General features: G+C 31.0%; 1 protein-coding gene across 1 annotated transcript in view; it reads left to right on the top strand.

The window, feature by feature from the left end:
- Window positions 1–296: 296 nt before the first annotated feature.
- LOC111692832 (cytosolic 10-formyltetrahydrofolate dehydrogenase-like) overlaps window positions 297–1,451 on the top strand; it is a gene marked incomplete at its 3' end in the record, with an annotated part of 6,923 nt that continues 5,768 nt past the window's right edge. The window contains exon 1 of the mRNA XM_023456958.1: window positions 297–305. Within this exon, the coding sequence (XP_023312726.1) occupies window positions 297–305 (9 nt within the window). The remainder of the gene's footprint in view (window positions 306–1,451) is intronic.

Below are 1,451 nucleotides of genomic sequence, written 5' to 3'. Positions count from 1 at the left end.
CCATAAAATTTCAATAAATACAGAGAGACAGTTGAGCCTAGGATATAGAGAGTGAATTTTAAATATTCCTGTTGGTTGTAGGACATTTTTTTTCAAATTCGTGAAAAAATGTCTGCTTTCAAATGGCAATAATGCCATTCCGATTAAATTTCAACGATAAGAAACAGATCTGCATTTTTCGACCCGAAAAAAGAAGTCAAGATTCGGTAGGTTTTTCGCATATTCCCAATTATTTTGTTAAACGCGCACAATTTGCACAGGAAAGTACACCTCTTAGAGAAAATTTTAAGCCCAAGATGGGTCACGTAAGTGTAATACTGTATGATTTACTGAAACTTGAAAAAAATGTATTTTTTTTTAGAAAAACAAAATTTTTGCAAAAACTATCAACTATTTTGCAATTTTACAAAAATGCACTCATTCTACTTGCCAAAGATTACATATTCCGAAATTTTCGTAAAAAAGTCTTTTTTCGTTTTAAATATATAGAAGTTTAAAGAAAGTGCGCTTTTTAGCCTTTTTTTGCAATAACTAATACATTTGTTTATTAATTGACATCGGGCTTTTTCGTATTTACTGAACTAAATTTCGGCAAAAAACGAGGTATTTTTTGGATAATTTGACTGGCCTATATGGACCGTAATCGTTTATGCATGCGCATCAACAATTACACGTTTGCCAAGTCCTGCGTCAAGGGAATTATAATAGAATAAGAATTAACCAAATATTAATTTCGTAATACAAAAAATTCAATAACAAATACAATCATAAAATTTAAAATCGTACTATTTAAAAAGCAAATTACCTCAAAAATAAACTCAACAAGCAAACTTTCATCTAATCATTGAAAAATAAAGTACTTATAAACAGTTGGTTATTACAAAATGCGTTTAGTGGACAACCTGTCAAGCTAAAGTTGTGTTATATCCACCCCATCGACATGTACACAACCATAATCGACACTCACTGGAAAATTAACTATACAGGGTGTCCGGTAAGTACCTCCTAATCTCTCGGGAGTGTATAGGGGAGGTCAAAATAAAACTAGTCCTTCCTATAATTTTTTTCCTAATGTGCCCCCTAACGGAGTTATGGGGGGTCAAAGGGGTACCTAGAAATTAACGTTTAGGGTTATAACTTTGAAACCACCCTGTATATTTTAATAAAATTTTCGTACGTTGTATTACACATGGAGCTCTACGATTTGATGCTAAAATCAACTTTTTGCTATTATCAGGTGTCCAGAAACGGACTGGCCCTATCACAATTTTTCTCAAAATTTTGACAGAAGTAATTTTATCAAACTGAAAATATTATTATTAGATACTCTGAAGGTTTTTCTTTAAAAATGGTACTCTTTATTTATTTCGAAAAAATGAACGGTTTGCGAGATAAATCGGTTTTGAAAAAAATTGGTAACAAATACAACAACAATTAAAATTTATTTTTTT

Source organism: Anoplophora glabripennis, unplaced genomic scaffold, assembly GCF_000390285.2.
Source record: "Anoplophora glabripennis isolate ALB-LARVAE unplaced genomic scaffold, Agla_2.0 scaffold3930, whole genome shotgun sequence".
In the NCBI taxonomy this organism is placed as follows: Eukaryota; Metazoa; Arthropoda; class Insecta; order Coleoptera; family Cerambycidae; genus Anoplophora; species Anoplophora glabripennis.
This window is presented reverse-complemented; position numbering and strand designations above follow the sequence as displayed.